This window comes from Chiroxiphia lanceolata, chromosome 19, assembly GCF_009829145.1.
Source record: "Chiroxiphia lanceolata isolate bChiLan1 chromosome 19, bChiLan1.pri, whole genome shotgun sequence".
Lineage (NCBI taxonomy): Eukaryota > Metazoa > Chordata > Aves > Passeriformes > Pipridae > Chiroxiphia > Chiroxiphia lanceolata.
Window position 1 is genome coordinate 3,069,914 of NC_045655.1, and position 18,479 is coordinate 3,088,392.

General features: G+C 42.9%; 1 protein-coding gene across 1 annotated transcript in view; it reads right to left on the reverse strand.

Moving 5' to 3' along the window:
• The window catches only part of LOC116796295 (protoheme IX farnesyltransferase, mitochondrial), a 104,226-nt gene extending 90,228 nt beyond the window's left edge, over positions 1-13,998 (reverse strand). The window contains exons 1-4 of the mRNA XM_032706802.1: positions 13,891-13,998; positions 11,551-11,675; positions 9,616-9,925; positions 1,802-1,926 (exon numbers count right to left, since the gene is read on the reverse strand). Coding sequence (XP_032562693.1) covers positions 1,802-1,926; positions 9,616-9,925; positions 11,551-11,675; positions 13,891-13,924 — 594 coding nt within the window. The 5' untranslated portion in view covers positions 13,925-13,998. The remainder of the gene's footprint in view (positions 1-1,801; positions 1,927-9,615; positions 9,926-11,550; positions 11,676-13,890) is intronic.
• Positions 13,999-18,479: the final 4,481 nt, after the last annotated feature.

Sequence of the window (18,479 nt, forward strand, 5' to 3'; positions counted from 1 at the left end):
CAGTTGCCTTGAAGGTCTCTCTACACAGGCACAGTGGCTCAACACGAGCAAATGTGCAAATTCAAAGTGTTCAGCTGAGATTGAGAAAGAGGCTTTGTGAGGCTGGAGGAACTTGTAGCGAATAATTAGTGAATTACGAGCCCAAGCACAAAGTTACTGCACTCCTGACTTCCCCTTCCTATCCCAACAAGGCTCAGAAGTGTCCAACTGCAAATTATACCACAGGTCCTCCCAAGTAATCCAATGTTTTAAAAAGTGGTTTGCAGGAGTTTAAAAAATTGCAACTTTTGGGACAAAATATACCGAGCAACACGTGGATGCCGAAACAAAGAAAACCAGTTATTTGTTTGTGAATGTCACCTCTAGGAAAACCTATCAAAATCTCAGGACAAGTTGCACAGGAAAATCTAAATAAGCAATAATTGATTCTCTCAGTCCAGCAGTATGCATATCAAAGGTGAAGTAAGTGTGACAGTAAATATTTCAAAGGATAACTCACAAATGGATTTTTTAATATTAAAAAAGCAGTAAAGCAAAAAAGGGAGGTAAAAAGCACACCTCTAAAATTGTATCAAAACCCAAGAAAGCTTCACCTTATTTATAACAGCTTTTCTACCCAGCCTTTGTGTGAAAAATATGTAATGATAACCAAATGTATTCCTCAGAAAATAGTGTGACTTACTTAAAATTATTTTTTAAGGCTACCTAGGTGTTTTCAAGTTAGGCAAGCTACATAAATATTTCCAAGCAAGTAAAAACCATGCAGCATCCTTCCAATTTTGCAGAGAAAACAGACACAAAGTTAGCTGCCTGCCCCAGTTTTAAGCTCAGTGAAAACAAACAGTAAAACCTGTAAAAACAGTAAACAGGACTTATTTCAGGCTGAACAAGAAGTGTGCTGATGGGTGCAATCCCAAAAATCACACTGAGTGCCTACAACCAAGGTGTTCCAAGGTGTAAACATCAGAGCCCAAAGCAACCAAGGTGAGTCAATCAGGAAACCTCCATTATTGGGTTCTCAGGACTCACAAGTGATTGCTGAAAACATGAAGTCCCATCACTGCTACTGCTGCTTCTTTTTCCAGGCCAGATTTATACAACTGAGAGTGACTGTGGCTACTACACTTTGTTCAACACAAGTGTTGTTACCTCTTCACTGGTTGAGCTTTCCTTTGGGATGCAGGAAGAGCCCAACAGCAACTTTGCTTCACAGCTGGAGTGCAGGAGAGCTGAGATCAGCATCAAGCTCCACAGGCATGTTGACACATGCTGGGAAGTTCAGGCACCTGGAACATTGTCATGGAACAACCTTCACAGGACGGAGATTTTCAGTACGTTCTGCAGATGTGCAGGAGATACCTGACTCCAGCCTGGACAAAACCCCACCAAAGTCCCCCAACTGACATTTAGAGAGGTGCTCTGAGCCACTCTTTACACAGATCCAACAAGGTCATGCAACAACACATCTAAAGAACCAGGCCCTTGAGGCTGGAGCCCCGCTGGCTATTCTTACACTCCAATTACCCAGTTCTTCCTCTGCCATTTTCAATGATCCAGGCTCGGTATTACCAAGATAAACATTATTATTGGGAGGCTTAAAACCTCATCAGCTCCATTCTGTATAAACACACCGTGCCTAGCAACTCCCCTTGAATTCCCAGGCACACACTCCTTTGGTGGTGTCAGCTTTAGCAGCCCCGAGCTCACACGGCAGCTGAAGGCACAGCACTCCCAGCCACCCAGTCAGCATTTCAGGAGCCAGGACGACACCAGTTTGCTGCAGAGATGAGGATGGACTGACCTGGTTGATGGAGTTGGCAGCACAGGATGCCAGGCCAGTTCCAAGGGAGGCCAGCAGGAAACAGGGCAGGTCAAAAGGGACCGGGGCCATGGCAAAGCCGGCGGACGCGGTGCTGACGACCAGAGCTGCAACACAGCGAGAGCACAGGTCAGAGAACACCAGAAACCACCTCCTTTGTGCACAACACTATAAGCAAGGCTTTCAAACTCTAAGAACCCATGTGCAGATTAAGTTTTTGCCACTTTTATGGATCACAGTAGCTCCAGGAACTGAGTACAATTAATATTAACACTCCACATAGAGAAGTCAAAAATCAGAAGAACTGACAGGGATGAAACAAGAAACCCAGAAACATCAGCACATTAGTAGAAGAGGTGAGAACAAGAAAGCTTCATGGAATATTCTCAGTAAACATTCCACAGGATGTGCTATCCTGATGAAATCAAGTTTTTCAATCTGAGTAGGCTGAGCTTTGCTGGCTGGGCAATCAAGCTCACCAGGGAACCCACCAGAAAATGCACTTTGTTCAACACCTGAGCTCCTGCCAGTTGATTGCCCTCCAAATTATGTATTATTTTCAGTCTCAACCTTAGTTACTTATCAATTTTTTTAAATAATAAAAGGATGTCCTCAAATCTGAGGTTTGGTAGGTAAAGAAAAGGTGGAAAAAGATAGAAAAGAACTTAAACAGCAACACCTGTGGGATGAGTCCTTAACCTTTGCAAAGTGTCAGCTGAAACAGGGAAGGGTGAGGGTAACCAAAAAGACAAGTGTCAGATGAGCCTCATTTATGTTTCTTCATTCCCTGTTCTATGGATTTGCCCCAGGACCAAACTGCCCCACTCAACATGTACAGGACATGCATTTGTTCCAGTAACTCACACGTCACTGCAAAGCCTAAGGGGGAAGAAAAATAGTAAGAAAAATCCCCAGATGATGTTTTATATCAAATTATAGCAGGGATTTAAGCAGTGCAGAGCTAAAAGGAGACTCAGGGCATGTAGCTACAGTAATTTCCCTGCACCATCTTTGCTCCCACTTGACTTGCCCACTTTGGGCTGAAGGCACAATCACATCATCTCATGGACCCAAAGGCACTTAAAGGCCTCAAAATTTGAGTGCATTCACAAAAATCCATTTCAGTTTTGTCATCCAAAATTATAACTTTAGTACAGTACTGCAAATTACATCCCTAAAATGAAAGTTACCTAACTCTCAATCCTAATATTGTAATTTGCCAAATAACAGGTCTCACAAACGTCACTTTTGGCAAGAAATAATATGACATGGCAAATTTCTTATACTATAAAAGTCAGCACACTTATGGAATATCTTCCTCATGACCTTGAGTCTTACAATCTGAAATTAATAGCTATTAAAGAGAAAGTATTTAAATTATATTCTGCATGTAACTGCATGTTCCAGAACTCAGCCAGCTCAAATCAAAGCATCAAAATGTTCTCATCTTCCTGAGTCCTACAAAGTCTACCATCTGTCTGAAGTTAAATACAAATAAATAACCTTTGCTGACTGAAAATACCTGGATTATCTGTTAAGTAGTGTTACTTGAGATGAAAAACTAAATGTCATGGCAGTGACCTGCCAGCAAGGATGCAAAGTGCTCATTTTAAGAGCCGTGCCTGCATAAGAACCTTAGGATTTAATACTAAAAACACTGTGAAGAAAACTTGCTGCTCATCAAAACTTTTCTCTAAGCATTAAAATCCCTTGGTGACTGAATATTATTATAAGAATATACATAATATAATTATAAGCATTAATTCTTTAGCCTTGTTATGGAGTCCCAGGCTACTTCTAAAATACAGAGGATCTGTGACAGAGCTTTACCCTCTGAGCAGCTCTGAAATAACCACAGGTTCTGCTGGCCCACCAGACAAACACTGGTTATCCTGAAAGACTAGACCCATTTATTACATAAATACCACACCAGCTTAGCTTCCAAACTTCTTAGTAGAGTGCACAGGAAAACACAAAATGCATTGGTACAACTGAGGAGTTAAAAAACGCACTGAAAATGACAGTGAATGGTGGCGTTTGCATTTCCAAGAGTGATTACATTCATTTTTTTTGCATAATAAATCACACACTCATTTCCAGACAAGAATTTAATTAAAACTTATCTTAGAGAGCACTTTACACCAATTTATTATGGGAAAACACCAGCTCATTTACTGGAGAAGAAAGGTGGAGCAGATTGGCAAACAGTCAGTGTAACATTAGCACTACCCTGACCCCAAAGAAATTCAAATACTGTACAGCTACAGCACTAATTAAAGTCCCCATTGATTTCTCCAGATTAATTTCAGCCAGTCATTTCACTTTGACTTATCAGGAGCTCATTTAGAAAGGTTGCAGCACATCCTCTCCCCTATCCCATTAAAGCAGGTATTTTCTGTTGTCTGGGCAGGGTTTGCACACCAGGCATTCCCTGCTTCCCTCATTGCCCAGATATTCCAATGCAACACAGCAGCAGTAAATAGGAAAATGCTCCCTTTGGATTGGGAAGTTTATTTTCTTTAACTGTGGAAGCAATAATTTACTCTTCAACTTCCCTCGTGGAGGAAAAGTATATTTAATTGAGATCACATCAAGGGAATGAGGTCATTGACTCTGTTTGTTTTTTAATCCCTGTTAGTTTAGTGCTTTAGGGGCCAAATTAACTTCACCTTATTGCATAATAGATGGAATCGATCCTTTCAAGGCTTGATGAGAGTTGGCATTATATTCACTCTTCAAAAAGAAGCCAAGACTTAAACTTATGATCTCAGCCTAAACCTAATTTTCAGCCCTTTAAACATTTTTAGCTTTAACAAAAATGAACAGGGGACATTTGTCTCCCGTTTCAATGTAAATGAAAAAGAAAATGCTAATGGATTGGTGACAAAGAGTGAATTATAATGTTTCTAGCATAAAAATACAGTCAAAAAGCCTGGTGTGTTCTTTACATTCCTTTTCCACTCCATCACAATGTGATCTGCTTTTATAAATCCCTGTATTTGTATTTATAGCATGTGAATCACTTTGCCTTATTTTGCCTACCTCCTATTAAAAAGCAGCCAAGCCAAAATAAAACCATAGAAAGCCAAAGGAAATCAATTCTGCTTTAGAACCCCCTTCTACTCCTGTACTGGTGATATATCAGCACACACAGAAGGACAAAAGCAAATGCATTTCTACTTTAATTTAGGAAACAATTTCACTCCTTTACTGCAAGTGTTTATACAGTCCTTGAAGGAAAGTAGCTTTCCGAAATGATGGAATTTTCCTTCCAGAGTTTTTACACTTTGGTTTCTGGAAAATCAAGTGTAGCACCAGTATTTGTGCTACACACCTGACCAACGTGTCCTTTATAAACTCAGGTTTGTTAGGGCATATCAAAGCTTTGATGCACATTACAACCTGCACATAACCTTTGCATTATATCATATAAAATTCCAGTGCAGTATTACAAACATCCATCCAACAATTTTAAATTGATCTGCTAAAAATAAGCTGTAATAAGGGTTTATTTTTATTTCATTAGTTTTTCTGGTAGCGTGGAAAATAAACTGCCAGAAAGCCACCACTACTCAGCTTTTGTTTCTTTGATGGGATAATAGTTACTGGCATATTAATCACAAAATGAGAACTACTTTGACAAGTATATGAAATATATTTAGAACTGAGAATAAACGTGCACTAGTAATAGTGGGAACAATATCTACCAATACATCTTTGTCAAAGTTTCTGGTTATACTGAAGTCACCATTTAAAGAATAAATGCCATAATAAATGCTATTATTCCAGAATAAAGTGGGAACATACTGGAAACTCCACTAAAGCAAATGGATTTTTCACTAGAGTGAAAAAAAAAATATGTTACCAGATTTTTAACCTATAAACACAACACAGGCCCCTTATTTGTTGTTTGGTAACACCCAAAGCTATGCAAAGCTGGATCTCTGTCACTGTGTCACCAAGACACATCAGCTAAGAGATGAAGCAGGATGTGCACAATCACATCTTAAAACAGTGTCAAATATCTCAGGCTTCTGATTTCCAGTTCAGCACTTTTGTGCTAAAGCCTCACTATTGCACAGGCACAAATCCAGACAGAAGCAACACAGCCAATTAATTCCAGCTGTTTTCTAGTACAAGAGACAGGGTTATTCTCTTATAAGAAGACACATGAAAAGAAATGCTCCAGTTCAGTTTCCAAAACTGAAGATGCTCATAAATTATCATATTTGTCCACCCATGTTGATCTACTTCTCAAGCAGGTGCTACAGAATCACAGATTCAATCAGTTTGGAAAAGATCTCTGAGACCATCAAGTCCAACCTTTGACTGACCAACACCTTGTTCACCAGACCAGAGCACTGAGTGCCACGTCCACTCTTTCCTTGAACACATCAGGTGCTGTACATCATAGAATCATGGGATGGTTTGGGTTGGAAGGGACCTTCAAGCCCATTCAGTCCCACCCCCTGCCATGGGCAGGGACACCTTCCACTAGCCCAGGTTGCTCCAAGCCCTGTCCAACCTGGCCTTGGATACTTCCAGGGATCCAGGGACAGCCACAGCTTCTCTGGGCAACCTGTGCCAACCTGGTTGTCCTCTCCAAAAGACCAACCTACCACAGGAGCAAGAACAAGGAAATGTTCACAAACCATAGAGGAATATCTCAGGGGACACTCAGCATTTTTCATACCATGCCTTCATCACAGTTCCCCCAAATTAAAAACTGAACTTGGATTTTCCTGTGTTTTTGCATACAGCTCATCTGAGCTTTTTATCTGTAATCCCTGGAGGAAACATTAACTTCAAGTGTAGATTTAAGTAAAGAAAACGAGACAACCTGAAATTCTTCATGTGTGTGCATTAAAAATCACTAGAATTTCCTCCTATCCCCATACCTTGTGTCCCTCTCCTATTTTAGGTTGCATAACACATAAACTTTAGGATCGAGTTGAAAACAATGACATTTATAATTCTCAAAACCTATCAGCCACATGCATCAGCTTTCCAAGTGCCTGGATGGCAGGATACAGTTGTTAAAAGAGCAGCCAACACAGAACACCACAGAGATAGGACAGGATGGAAACTGAACCCAAAAAGGCAGATTATGCGACAGGTAATTAAAAGTTCCCTAATTGTTTTCTATGGCAAAAGAATATAAACAAAAATCTACTCCTGTTTTAAAGGCAGAGCTTCTAATGGCAGAGTCACAAGAGCTGCAGTTTACATGAAGCAGGAGGGTATGGAAATAGCTAAACTCATTTCCTTTCAAAGGTGAAGTACAGTTCAGAACACAAACAAACAATCCCCTTCCTTCAGCAGCGGGAAAAGAACAGGGCATAAGGAAGTCCCATTTTAGCATAATGCAGAGTTTGTTTTTTTGTTATTTCATACTCCAAAAAGTATAAATAAAGAGTCTGCCAAAAAAACCACACAGGATATGAGATCTATCAGAACTTCATGGGTGAAAGGAACTCAGTTGTGTGTCATTTGTAAGTTAAAAACTGACCTCAGAGAATTTATTCTTCTTTAAAAAAAATAAAAATCAAAGAATTACTCCACCATATTCTTTACAGAATATATAATTTGTCTAAATGTTGGAAGAAAAGCTAATCCTGTTTCTTGCTACACTACACCCAGGATTATTCCTGCTCCTTTCCTGTGCTACCCCACGATCAATAAAGACCATCAAGTGAACTCCCCTCCTACAAACCCCTCTTCATCCAACTTATTCTTTTACACTTTCCACATGCAAAAAAATCTCCACACCAAATACACAGAGATCAAAATGAGAAAAGAGGTCAAGGTGTTTTTCTGTATCTCTCTATACCTGTTCCACAGGTACAACGTTCACCACACCTACCTTGGCTCAAGAACTCTTCCAGTGCCAGCAGAGAGAGGCTAAAAAGACACAGCCCCTTCCCCTGCAGCCTTGGAAGTCAGATTAAAAATTCTACAGCTGTTCAGAAACGAGCAGTTAAGTTTACATCTCAAAACAACAGTCCTGAAGGGAATGAAATTCATTAACCTTTGCCTTCTACAGCCTATTTTAAATCCAGAGAGGGGCTTGCCTGTCAAAATTGCTTTTTGCATTTAATAGAGCCTACTGGAAACTGCTGAAGAGTTCTGCAGCAACGCTGAGGCCACACAAAAAAGCATCACATGAAATTACTTTCTCCCAGTAAATACATTCTGGCATCTTGCTGCAGTTGTTCAAACTCCTGTTTTGAGGAGCACCAGCAGCATTAGGATGTGGTCACACTGAGCATTCCTGTCAGGGATGTCAGCAAATGTAAGAACAAACACATCAAGTGCTTAAAGTAATAGTTCATTTTCTTTCTCTCTGGTCCCTTAATCGTGGCATTTTAACTTTTCATTTCTGGATCTAGTGAGAATTTTTAATTTAGTTCTACCCCAATAGCTGGCACAGCCTTCAAGTTCACATAAGAACCACTTAAATAAAATCACCTCACTGAAAATATGCCAGAAGAGCTAATTGTTCATACAGCACTTACAAGTTATCCATGATAAGCCCTACAGAAACAAAGCATTACTAAAACTATACAGTGTGGGGGAGAAAAAGGCAAGACCTGTATAATGTAGAAAGAAAGATGAGGCAATAATTGAGGCTGAATGTGACACAAAGCTGTTGCAAATAACCCTGATAACTGCTGAATGTGCTAGTGAGAGCTTTATACACCCAAATTTGAATTTACCAAGGCTAATATATAAAAGTGACATGCTAAATTATCAAAGACATGCTTTCATCTCATCAGACTCTTTACCAGCACAAAATAAATGCCCTGAGGTTTTCTAAAAACAATGAGGAAGAAAATTGAGATGTACAAACGAGATCAGTTGTGCCAAGTCCAAACCATGAGATGTCTCATCAAGGCTGAGATGAAAATGTAAACGACCATTATACACTCCATGTGGTCAGCACAATTTTTCCATGGAGCAACAAACAATGAAAACTTATATAGTGCAAGACAAAAAGTTTTAAAAAGTGAACTGAATTCACAAATTGTTATGGCAAAGAACAATCTTGTTATCAGGAATTTATTCCACGCACTGGAAAGAGCACCAAGGTAAGAACTCAGGAAATTACATTTCTGCTCTTGAATTGATGTAGACAAGATGATCAGATCATCAGAGTTTCCTTAGAAATAAAAGTACATATAGCACTACCTATTGGCAAAGGAGTAATTTATAGTTGTTAAATATTACTATCAGAACAAGGCAAAATGTAGTTAAGGCAGCAAAGCAACTGCTTAACAAACTGCTGGTTGGAAGAGACAACACTAGAACTGATTGAAAAGTAAATTATATCTTATTTTATAAAATTCAATTGGTCAGACTCAAACATTTTTCTTTGTAATACAGGAAACTATTTGGATTATCTTTCGTTGGGACTTCTAATACTCATTTCACAACAAGCAGTACTAAAGTGAAAGGTATGTAAATAAGACGGAATATTGGTAAACTTTAATAAGACAACTTTAAACACTGAACACAATATTTGTAAATTCACTTCCTGACCCAGTTTCACTGTAGGTTTTGTAAAATACCTGCTTGTGGCAAGCTCCTCCTCATTGTCTTTAAACAAATTTAATGGGAAAACTACCAAATGCTTCCACAAAACAATTTTGCCAGCACACATTCGATGGAATTTTGTATCAGGAAGGTGGGAATTATCACAGCAAAAGCCACACTGTACCAGTAACTTGCTAAAGAACTCTGCTATCACACAGGATAGTGTGATAAAAAAAGAAATGATAGAAAAAGACCAGTGATACCTGTGAGCTTGATTTTGGACAAACGTGCCAAAATTCCCGGCAGCTCGTCCAGCCGCAGCTTCATCTCCTTCCACTGTCTGTCCTCTCTGGGCTCTGCTCTCACTGCTGTGGCCTCAGTTTCTGCAGGTGACTTCCCTTCTCTCAGCTCATTTCTCCCTGATGTCTCAGGCCAAGGCTGATGAGCAGGTGAAATGGGGCTAATCTTGTGCATCACCTTTTTTTCCTGATCCAGCTCGTGAAAAGGAGACACAACCGGGTCCGACTTGGGTTTGGCTCGTTGGCTGAGGTCTCTGTTGTGCTGAGTTACATACTAAAGACAGTGAGAGATGTTCAAATGAATAGGTAAGAAGATATTTCCACCCATTTCACACTCTTAACACCACCACTATTATTGCTGTAATATTCTCATTGTTAAGAGAATTACTTCCCATGATGTGAGCCTGAATTTCAAACACATACTGTGTAAGCAAAAAGGCTTCTGAAGTTGGTCAAAATATTACAAAGGCAGATTTACAACTCACAACTGCATCAATAATGTTTACTTAAACTTGGATAATTGCTTCTGGTTAAATTTACTAACACTCCCCCCCAGCTTCAATAGCAAACCCTTCGTTCATATTCAAAACCACCAGGTAATATCATCTGATTTACAACTGGTCAATTCACAGAATCATTAAGGTTGGAAAAGACCTCCAAGATCATCAAATGCAACCTTTGATCAAACAAAATTCACCTTTAACACCTTAAACCCATAACAATTCCAGTCTCCCATATAGGCCCTTGATTTTTGCACCTTTAAGAGATGAAAAAAAAAATCAGAAAAATGCCAGAAAATACCATCTACCTGGCATGATATAAAATCATCTCCCACATTACTCTATTACTACTTATGCCAAGCTTTATGTTAATTAACTAGACAGTAAATTTCAACAGGAGTTCAAATGAACATACTTTGAACACAGAGTTAGGAGACAGTTGTTTCCTCTCATTTAAAGGTCTCAGAATTCACACAGAATAAGAAAAAGACCATTTAGCTTCTCCTTTCTATTTTCTTCCCCAAAATATTCTCTATATTTCAAGCACAAGAGGCATAAAAAGACAGAGCTTTCAACTAATCCTGGTTTAAAGTGCACATTAATAATTCTAATGAGTAAGAGGGAGATGAAACTGTGAATGAGTGATGTGAATACAGATCAAATCAGCAGCACAAATAAGTATTTGAGAAGTGGTGGTAACCCCAGAAGCCTGGAAAGATCTCTTGATTCACAGCTGTACAAGCTCCTTACAGGTAAAGCAGTCACTGTAAGACTTAGTCTTACCCACATTTCATAGATGAAGCTCCAAAGTGCAATAAAGAGAACACAACTCAGGGAAGAGCAAAATAAGTCTTTTACTACCATCCACTTACATGTGATGCAACTGGTCAAAGGAGAAGATGCAATCTGAAAGGTCTGAATGATAATCACAGCTTTCCTAATACCTAAAACTAACAGCACACTGTAAATGAAACCCATTGACTTAACGAGCTCAGGAGTTTTGACTCAAATTAACTGATTAACTCACAACACACCTCCTCCACAAGTGAGTTCCATCTACCACTTGTACGACTGCTGGCCAAGAAGTGACTTTCTTATTGGCATTTCTATAAATAACAATTTAAAAATAATTGTAGTTCATGTTTTTTGGCAGGAGATGAGCATCCTGCTGCAAAGGCACAGGAAGATTTGTGTCAAGCAGAGGAGACTCTGTAGCACAAGGAACTGTCCAGCCTCAAATATTTTAGATACCAACCCTTTAACCCCGAATCAGCAAGAAAAGGAGACGCTTGGAATTACCTGAGTTGGGTTGGTAAGAAAAATACTGCTTTTATCAACTAATCTCCATTTTGACCTGGGATGAATGAGAAACACGGGATCAATCCCCTCCCTGACTTACCATTCGTTTGAGAAAGTTAAAGTACTGAAATGTAATCAACCTGTCGTTGGCTGCCCGGCAGAGGTGCAGGAAGGGGCACGGGATGTGCCGTGTGCCAGCGCCCTTCAGACGCCACACAAACAGTCCTATTTAAAGGAGAAAAGGAAAAAAGGTAACATTAGATTCACATTTATTCTCTGCCACTGAGTTTGCTCCTAATTCAGTGTCTGCTCTCAGCTGTGACACAGGACACCCCAACAAATGGGACTCGGGGTGGGTCGGGAGGGGAGAAACTTTTGCTGCTCCAGGGTAAAGACTTGAAAGGGGAGAATCACGGAATCGTGGAATCAATAGGGAGGGAAAAGACTTCTAAGATCACAAGTCCAACCATCACGAGCTCATGCCCCTAAGCACCACATCCACACGTTTTTTGAACTCTTCCAGGGACAGTGATTCCACCACTGCCCTGGGCAGCCTGTGCCAGTGCCTGACCACCCTTCCAGTGAAGTCATCCTCCCTAATATCCAATGGAAATCTCTCCTGGAACAATTTGAGGCTGTTTCCTCTCATCCTGTACCTGGGAGCAGAGCCTGACTCCCACCTGATTCCCCCCTCCTGTCACAGAGTTGGAGAGAGTAAGAAGGTCCCCCCTGAGCCTCCTTTTCTCCAGGCTGAGCCCCCCCAGCTCCCTCAGCTGCTCCTGCTGCTCCAGCCCCTTCCCCAGCTCTGTTCCCTTCTCTGAACCCACTCCAGCCCCTCAATGTCCTTCTTCTCATGACAGGCCCCAAACCCAACTGTAAGCATGCCCTAATGACTTTTTGTGTTTTCTTCCAAATCTCTCAGCTCCCTCAGATGCATTTTCACAGTCACAGAACACGTGGAATTGGAAAGAACCCACAAGGATCACAGAGCCCAACTCCAGGCCCTGCACAGGACATCCCCAAGAATCCCACCATGTGCCTGAGAGCATTGTCCCAATACTCCTCAAGCTCTGTCAGCCTTGGGGCTGTAGGACTGTAGAACAGTAGCATTATTCCACTGCTATCTCTATATACTACTGACAAAATTATCTTGGCAAAGCAGCACTGAGAGGAAGCAGCTGCCATGGGGCAGCACGTAGAGGACAGAGTCCAGTGTGGCACTCAGGAATCCTCCATATGTAGGGACATACACAGGGATCCCCTATACAGAGGGATATACACAGGGATCCCACATACAGGGATTCCCCCATATACACAGGGATTCCCCTAAAGAAGGACATACACAGGGATTGCCCATAGAGGGATACACATAAAGATTCCCCATAAAGAAGGACACACACAGAGATTCCCCATAAAGAGGGACACACACAAGGGACCCCTATATAGGACACATACAAGGATCCCTATATTGAAAAACACACACAGGGATCTCCCATATAGAGGGATACACACAGGGATTCCCCAAACAGAGGGATACCCACAGGGATACCCACAGGAACCTCCACACAGGACACACACAGGGATCCCCCACAGAGGGACGTGCACAGGGATCCCCCATACAGAAGGACACACACAAGGGATCCCTATATGGTATATAAAGGACACAGGCAAGTATCCCCAAACAGAAAGACACACACAGGGATCCCCCATACAGAAGGACTGACAGAGGGATCTCCCATTCATTCTCCCATACAGAGGGATACACACAAGGGACCCCTATACAGAACACACACAAGGATCCCCATACAGGACATACACAAGGATCCTCCATACAGAAGGGCACACAAGGATCCCCTATACAAAGGGATACATACAGGGATCCCATATACAGAGAGACACACACAAGGATCCCCCCTACAGAAGGACACATATTTAAATCCCCCATACAGGACACACACAGGTATCTCCATACAGAAGGGCTCACACAGGGATCTCCATACAGGACACAGACAAGTATCCTCATACAGAAGAACATACACAGGTACCTCTATTACAAAAGGATACACACACATCCCCCATACAGAACACACACGGGTAACCCCATACAGAAGGGATCTCCATACGGGATACACACAAGTATTCCCATACAGAAGGGCACACATGGATGCTCCATACAGGACACACACAGGTATCCCCATAAAGAACGACACACACGGATGCTCCATGCAGGGCACACACAGATATCCCCACACAGCAGGACACACACGGATGCTCCGTACAGGACACACACAGGCATCCCCATACAGAAGGTCACACATGGATGCCCCATGCACGACACACACAGGGACATGCAGGCTCCGCGTGCCGCTCTCCAGAGCAGCCCCAGGGTGTCCCCAGCCCTGCCCGCCCCACCGGCCCCCCACTGCCATCCCCGCGGTACCTGCGAGCGCCCGGGGCGGGCGGGCGGCGCTCATGGCCGCGGCTGCTCCGCCGCCTCCCCTCAGCGCCTGGGCGCCGCCATCTTGCCGCGCGACCTCCAGACGCCTTCCGGGTCGGCGGCGGAGGAGGCGGAGCGGCCATTGCGGGGCCGGCCCGGGGCTGGGCCGGGTCTCTGTCGGGGCTGGGCCGGGGCTGTCCTTACCCCGAGGGACGGGGCTGTCCCGGGGCTGTCCTTACCCCGAGGGACGGCTGTCCCGGGGCTGTCCCTACCGTGAGGGACGGGGCTGTCCCGGGGCTGTCCCTGCCGTCAGGGACGGCCGTTCCCCTGGGTTACTGAGAGTTTTATACACCTAAATGTGAAACTCTACGTGAAAGCGGCATGGCAAAGTAGCCAAAGACATGCTCTTTTCGTCTCATCCGGCTCTTTTTCCGGCACGAAATAAATGCCCTGGTTTTGTTTTGGGGGCTTTGTTTGTCTGTTTGTTTGTTTGTTTGTTTGTTTTTAAATAATCGCGGGATTGTTTGGGTTGGGAGGGTCCAACCCCCTGCCCAGGCAGGGTCACCTGGAGCAGGTGACACAGGAACACATCCAGGTGGGGTTGGAATGTCTCCAGAGAGGAGACTCCACACCCTCCCTGGGCAGCTGTTCCAGGGCTCTGCCACCTCCATGGAGAGAAGTTCTTCCTCGTGTTGAGGTGGAGCTTCCTGCGTATTAATTTATGGCCATTGCTCCTTTCACTGAGCACCACTGGAAAATATGACACCATCCTCTGACACCCCTTGGAGATATTTGTATGGATTTATGGGATCCCCTCTCCATCTTCTGCAGATTGAAGCCCAGCTCCTGCAGTCTCTCCTCATCCAAAATGCTCCAGACACCCCATCACCTTTATGGGCTCCTCTGGACTCTCTCCTATAGCTCCTCCTCTCTCTTGCCCAGAACTGGACACAGAATTGCACATAATGAAGAAGAAAATTATGGATATGCAAACAAAACCAGTTGTGCCAAGTCCAAAACGTGAGATGTCTCATCAACACTGAGATGAAAATGTAAATGACCATTCTACACTCTGTTTGGTCAGCACAGTTTTTCCATGGAGGAATGAACAGTGAAAACGTAGACGATGTAAAACAAGAAGTTTCCAAAAGTAAACTGAATTCAGGACTTTTATTATAACAAGTTGTTGTGACAAAGAACAACAGTTCTTTGGGGGGGATGTGGGTGAGGCTGGTCCTGCAGAGCAAGTCTCAGAGCAGCTTCCCACCCAGTGAACCAGTCAGTGACCCTAGAGGTTGGATTGGGGGTACAGGGACAGGTGACAGTGTTCAGGTGGGAACTGGGTCCAGACAGGAGACCTCAGACACCTTTGCAATGAGGAAACACCTGGAGCCCTGCTTGGAGCATCCTCAGGGCCTCTGCCAGGCACTGAGACACTTCCCTCTGCTGCATCCCTGGGCTTGTCCCCAGGGAACAGCCGCAGGCAGGACATGGTGTCCCCATACAGCTGGATGTGGTGTCTGTGACACAGCGAGAGGGTGACCAGAAGTGCGTGGGGGCATCGAGACATGCTTGTAAAACAGCCAAGAGAGGGCTAAGAAAAACTAAATTCATTCTATGGAGTCTCATTCCCAAAAGGATCCGAGCTTTAAAGAGCCAAAAACTTGGTTAAAAAAAAAAATAAATAAAATCTGTATTTGGTTAGTAAAGTAATTTTGGAAGCTGAAAGTTTGATTTCTATACTCCTTGGTTGAAAATACACATTGCAGGGGGGTCATGCTGAAGAGCTCACCTCATCCTGCCCTCAGACACGTTCTGGGGTTTCTGGATCCTGTGCTAAACTGACTCAAATTGCTGATCTGCAGAGGACAAATTGCTAATTTTGCTGGTTAAACTGTTTGTACTCACCCTGCACAGGGGCTGACAGGTTGAAAGCTGGAGCAGGGCACAGAGGAAGGGCCTTGGAGGGGAGTCTGAACAAAAAGGGAAGGGAATGGTTAGGTCTGCTCCAGCTGTAAAGCATAATTGCACCCCCAGGCATCTTTAAAATGTTTTCTCTTAAGAGTTTAAGTTCAGGAGATGTAGGCTATAAGTCACTTAAATGCTTTTAAAATTCATTCTCCATATTTTATCATGGAAATCTTCCTCAGAACCATCTTCCTCCCAGGCTTTCATTTCTTTATAGTGCTTAAATTCATGCAAAAGTCATCTTAAATCATTATTAGGAAGATAAAATGAAAACACTCACTCTAATTCACCAAGAATATCCTACTTTGAAGCATTTATTTCCACTCTCCTTCTATTTGGGGAGCTGGGGAGAAATTAGGACTTCACATTTCTTACAGTTAATATCCTGTTTTACTCGGAGTTCTCACCACCGAGCATATATCACTTCACAGTTCCTGTTTGTGTCTCAACTTTTTGTAACTTCCCCAGATTTGCCCTCAAATTTACACCTGCAAAAATAAAACAAACATCACCCAGCAAACACGCACAATGGTTGCATAGAGGGCTGGAACTGATGGTTGGTTTTAGGGCAGTTTGGGTCAGAGAGGAAAAGGTTGAGGGAGTCGAGTGTTCTGTGTCAGGGCTGAGATTTAAGGTTTAATGATTTTCATTGCCTTTCACTTGGGCAATAAATTGCACCCCTGGAGAGAGGGGGTATAACACTACTTTTCTAATCAAGGAGAATGTTATCCATGGGCCTCGAGACGGAGCAATACCTCCTCTTGAAACAATAATGATGATTTAGGGAGCACAGAATGTCACGTACCCGTTTGGGTTTAACCACTAGAACTGCTCCTAGAGAGAAGAAAAGTAATCTTAGGATTTTTAGTGGACACAAGTGTCCAAATGTCAAAGCTGTATTTCAGCCTCAAAGGGCTCCAGGAGCTTTGGATCTCATTCCTGAGGGTTCGGCTCTGCACAGCGCTGGTTCCACAGGAGCTGGCACCACCAGATCCTCTGGGAAGCACCAGGGATTACAGATGATGGAAGAAAGGGGAGCCCAGCCCTCCCAGGGAGCTCCCAGCACCTTCCCTGCCCAGCTGCCACCATCGAGCTCATAAAAGCCCTGGTACCCACGTCACAGGACCACGTGGAGGGCTGCAGGGTTGCAGGACACTCATCTCCTGTCACGAGGTCACCGTTGTGGGGCAGAACAATTCCTGCAGCATCTCTAACTTTTTGCTGACTGCCAAGAGGGGCAGTTCCTCAGTATCTGTGGGGCTTCCCTTGGTTATAAACCCTGCACCTACAGGTCTGTTCTCAGGGTGACGCGAGGGGCATTTAACCACACGACTGCCATTAATGTTAATTATAGAGCACATATTAACAGCCTTATACGATCCTTTTTCCTATTAGCACTATCATAAATCTGATTGGTGGGGCTTAATTAGAACTCAGCAGCGGAATGCAATGGTTTGATACACGAAAGGATAAATTTGTGGAGACAGCAAACTATTATTCTACTTTAATCTCAAAATCTCTCCTTCTCTTACTCATAACACCAACAAGGCTTCTTGTAAGATTGATTTGTTGTCAGAAAATGATTTAAAGACCGACTGTAAAAATATTATATTTTCCTTGCTTCATAGAATATGGCATTGATGTTAGAGCTCCACAGAGACTTGATGTACTTTCAGATAGGGAACTTTAAAAGCCAAGAGAAAAATAAATAAGATGGCATCCTGCTGTTATTGTGGTAACCTTTGCAGATCATTTCAGAACAGTGGCTGGGGTGTAGTTTAGTAGTACACCATGGGGGAAGCTGGAGCTTGGAGCAATTGGTCAGCTAGAGCCCAACTCTATTTGCTTTTTGGGGGCCCAGGATGTAAAGGAAGAAATGGTGTCCAATGTGAAGGGCACTGGAACATAACAGAAACAGAGAAATAACAGATAAAAAGACCTAAGAAAGTATTAAAGGCCAGGCCAGACTGTGATGGTAGAAAGTTGATTGACTGCTTAAGGCCTCTATATTGAGCCAAAGATCTCTGCTCAACACCTCAGCTACATCTCCTCGAGTCAGGGTTTGTCCCAGCTACAGTGGCTGAGAAACTCCCAGTGATCCTGATGACCAGTTAAGTACTTCTTTGAGTCACTTGTAATGCCATGGATTTGGGGTTTCCTGGGATTTTCAGCATTGTGATGCACAAGCTGTATATTAATGCAAGATTGAAGCATAGGAAGTGTCCAAGGCCAGGTTGGATGGACCTTGGAGCAACCTGGGCTAGTGGAAGGTGTCCCTGCCCATGGCAGGGGGGTGGAACTGGATGATCCTTAAGGTCCCTTCCAACCTAGGCCCTTCTGTGAGTCTGAGATTCTGTATCTATAAGTTTAGTCTTATATAAAAAACATTTTACAATCAGGAGCAAAATCTACTGGTACCAACTGAGAGCCTGAAACATGCTAATTCCATGGTTTAAATACTTGCCCTCAGCAAATAACTGAGTGGAAAGTAGCAGGTAAAAAAATCCCACATCAAAACTCCCAAACTCTTTCCACCATCCCAGTTCCAGTGTTTTGGAGCAACTAAAGCTTCCAAGAATAAATGAAATAGTATTCCTGGTAGATCAGGGTTCAGTAGCCTTTCT